We start from the raw sequence: 2,968 nt of genomic DNA on the forward strand, positions 1-2,968 counted from the left end.
CTATATATATATATATATATATATATATATGAAAAAGAATAAATATCACTGTGTTTTGGTGATCATGTAAGCTTTAGTTATACAGTGACACACCACCCACTATTTTTGCATGTCGAAGCAATGCTTTTGTTATTGCTATTATTAAAGTTTCTACTCTGTGAGACAGGCTGCTATATGCACACTTTATTTCACAATTTCAGTATAAGTCTACAAGTAACAGTGTGTGCAGCTCCGTCCTAATTATTCTTTAACCGATATCAAAAGGAGAAAGGGGCTGAAGGAGTTAGGAAATTAAGAGAAGCTTAGAGGTCACGTATCACGCTCCATTCAGTGGACTTCTGCAGCGGAAATTTACAATAGATTAGCTGCTCGTCGGAGTTACTATCCCGACACGAAGTAAAATCAGCGGGCTTCGCACTCAGAGTGAGAAAACTGAAGCCCAGGTGCGGCAAATCTCCTCTCCAATTTTGGGGCAACACCAAAACTGACAAAAACACAATTGGCACAAGGTGCAATACACGCCAGCGCCTGATTTTGAGGGAGGAGAACTGATCAATGTGTTTACATGAACCACAGTAGAAGAGATCTCACTATCATACCTACTTTCATTTGACACCTCGAGACTGAAACTGGAAGTGAATTCTGACATTATCCACAACACTTAGGTGTGAGGCTACCGTTGTCTGCGCCGTAAAACATCTTTTCATCATTATGCCATAACAACATCTTAGTTTCAATCTAATTAACTTATCACAATCATTTCTGCCCGATTTAATGAGTTTCAACTCGTCTCGTTTTCTTAATCAGTAAACAACTTCAAATGGTTGAAAAGAGCACTCATCAGGGCTGCATGCTGGCACCACAAGTTTTTAAATTTGATAGAGTGTGTGCCCTAAATTACGAATTAGTTCACTAACCACGATTCAAAGAGTTAGATGACAATCTGGAGTCTTAAAGACTGGCAACAGGCTTTCATAGAGATGTACGGGCCGAGTCGTAATGTGATTAGTAGTTTTTTCCCTTTTCTTTGACCTCTGAATGTGAGGGTATTTGTTCCGCTGTGTGTCGCATTCGGCGGTACCCTTTGAATAGATGAAATAAGATGATTTGGGTAACATCAATGCATTCTCACAGGACGTTTCTGTGGCGCACAGCCATACAGGAATTTGTAGTAAATCTGGACCTCCTGGCTCTCGGCTCTTGACCCCCTCTCGGTGTTTCTGGACTAGCCTACCTCCGGGGGCATGTAGTGCAGAGGGCCATTAGGATATTTGACAATCTCAGCTTGTTACAACTCCATCAGTTAATTGGATCCCTTGTAGAGCCGCTCGTTTGACTCATCTGCCACTTAAAAAGACAAAGGCGAGCTGGGGGTCGTTCACACCTCGCGCCCCTGAGCAGGTATAAAAGAGCCGCTGGCCGTCCAAGCTTCATTCCACTCCACTCTTCACAAGGTCGAGAACATCTCTACTGCGGATAAGGTTTAGCCAGCTTTTTGGACTTTTTACCCACCCAAACAGAAGCCATGCAGATGCCTGGAAGAGCTTATGAAACCTATGGACAATCCCTGCGTCCTTTCCATCCGGACTATGCCACTTCATCAAAACCGAGCACAGGGAAATCCTTTACAATCGACTCTCTGCTTGCGAGGCCTGACCATACGGAGAGAGACAGGACAAGCGTGTATCGGAACATATCCAACCAAGCGCCAGTCTCGAGCTCCGCTGTCCCATTTGCGGCTCAAGTGTATTCGCAAATGCCACATTTTGCGTACAACCAGAGTACCATGCATACGCAGACTGGGTATCCTGTCTTCTGCTACCCGCCTTACAACTACCAGACAACATGTCGTGGAGCTATGTACGCACAAGGTATGTATGTTTGACAAATGTACTGTTAGGGAATCCGTTTTTAAAGCTATTTACTGAGATAAAGGAACGATGTTATAATACCCTAACCAATGCAACTTTTCTCACGCACAGATGCTGTACTGGCCAAAGCAGCAGTCCACTCTCACTATAAACACAAAGCTGGCAAATCAAAGCGAATGCGCACAAGTTTTACCAACGAGCAGCTTTCCAGACTGGAGAAGGAGTTCGCACGGCAGCAGTATATGGTGGGATCAGAGCGCTTCCTCCTGGCATCTGCTCTTCAACTCACAGAAGCACAGGTAAACTATGAAATACAATTATTCATTTGAATTATGAACATTTATTTTTCAAATGTAACCCAAACATTTAGTTCTCATAGATCAGATGCTAAACTTTTTTTCTTGTAACTCCAGGTTAAAGTTTGGTTCCAGAACAGACGCATCAAGTGGAGAAAACAGAGTCTTGAGCAACAACAAGCCAAACTAGCCAAACTGGGACTCGCTGTGCCCCCAAAAAGTCCCGGATCCCAGGGCAGAGAGGATGAGGAGAGAGATTTCACAGAAGAGTCTGATGTAGACATTGACATCGACGATTCACTTCAAGACTGAAAAAAACACTCGCTGTTACTTTTATAGAGTGTGTTTTGTACATATTTGATTTTCTCTAGATGACACAATCTTCTCTATTTGTACAAATATTTAATTAATAGATTTATATTTAAGGTGTTTCTCTTATACACCATTGCTCTTATAAGGGTATCTTTGTTTTCGTTAAAACGTTTGTATATGGATGAAATAAAGGAAATATATTTTTAAAATTGAATTCATGTTCTTTGTTGTATCTCTGAAATTGTAATTTTCTCTCTGAAATTGTAATTTAAACATTTAGGGTGTCCAAAAAAGGGGGGGGGGGACATGATTGTATCTCAAATGTGAAAACTATTGAAATACATTTACTAAAAATTATTGGTTACTTACATTAAAATATATGCATGTATAATCTAATATCAAGTATATTGTGACAAATTGCAATCTAGTAATCAAACAGAGTAATGAATTGTAGAAATCTACATAATCTACAATCTGTTCAGGTTAAAT

The 2,968-nt window shown here is 40.8% G+C and overlaps 1 protein-coding gene across 1 annotated transcript; it reads left to right on the forward strand.

Annotated features, from left to right (window-relative positions):
* Nucleotides 1–1,525: 1,525 nt before the first annotated feature.
* On the forward strand, nt 1,526–2,479 carry LOC107690189 (homeobox protein not2-like). Its single transcript, XM_016488441.1, has 3 exons — nt 1,526–1,871; nt 1,983–2,170; nt 2,285–2,479. Exons 1-3 carry the CDS (start codon nt 1,526–1,528, stop codon nt 2,477–2,479), a joined length of 729 nt encoding a protein of 242 aa, XP_016343927.1.
* The last annotated feature ends 489 nt before the right edge of the window (nt 2,480–2,968 follow it).

This window comes from Sinocyclocheilus anshuiensis, unplaced genomic scaffold, assembly GCF_001515605.1.
Source record: "Sinocyclocheilus anshuiensis isolate Anshui unplaced genomic scaffold, SAMN03320099.WGS_v1.1 scaffold1581, whole genome shotgun sequence".
Taxonomy (NCBI): Eukaryota; Metazoa; Chordata; class Actinopteri; order Cypriniformes; family Cyprinidae; genus Sinocyclocheilus; species Sinocyclocheilus anshuiensis.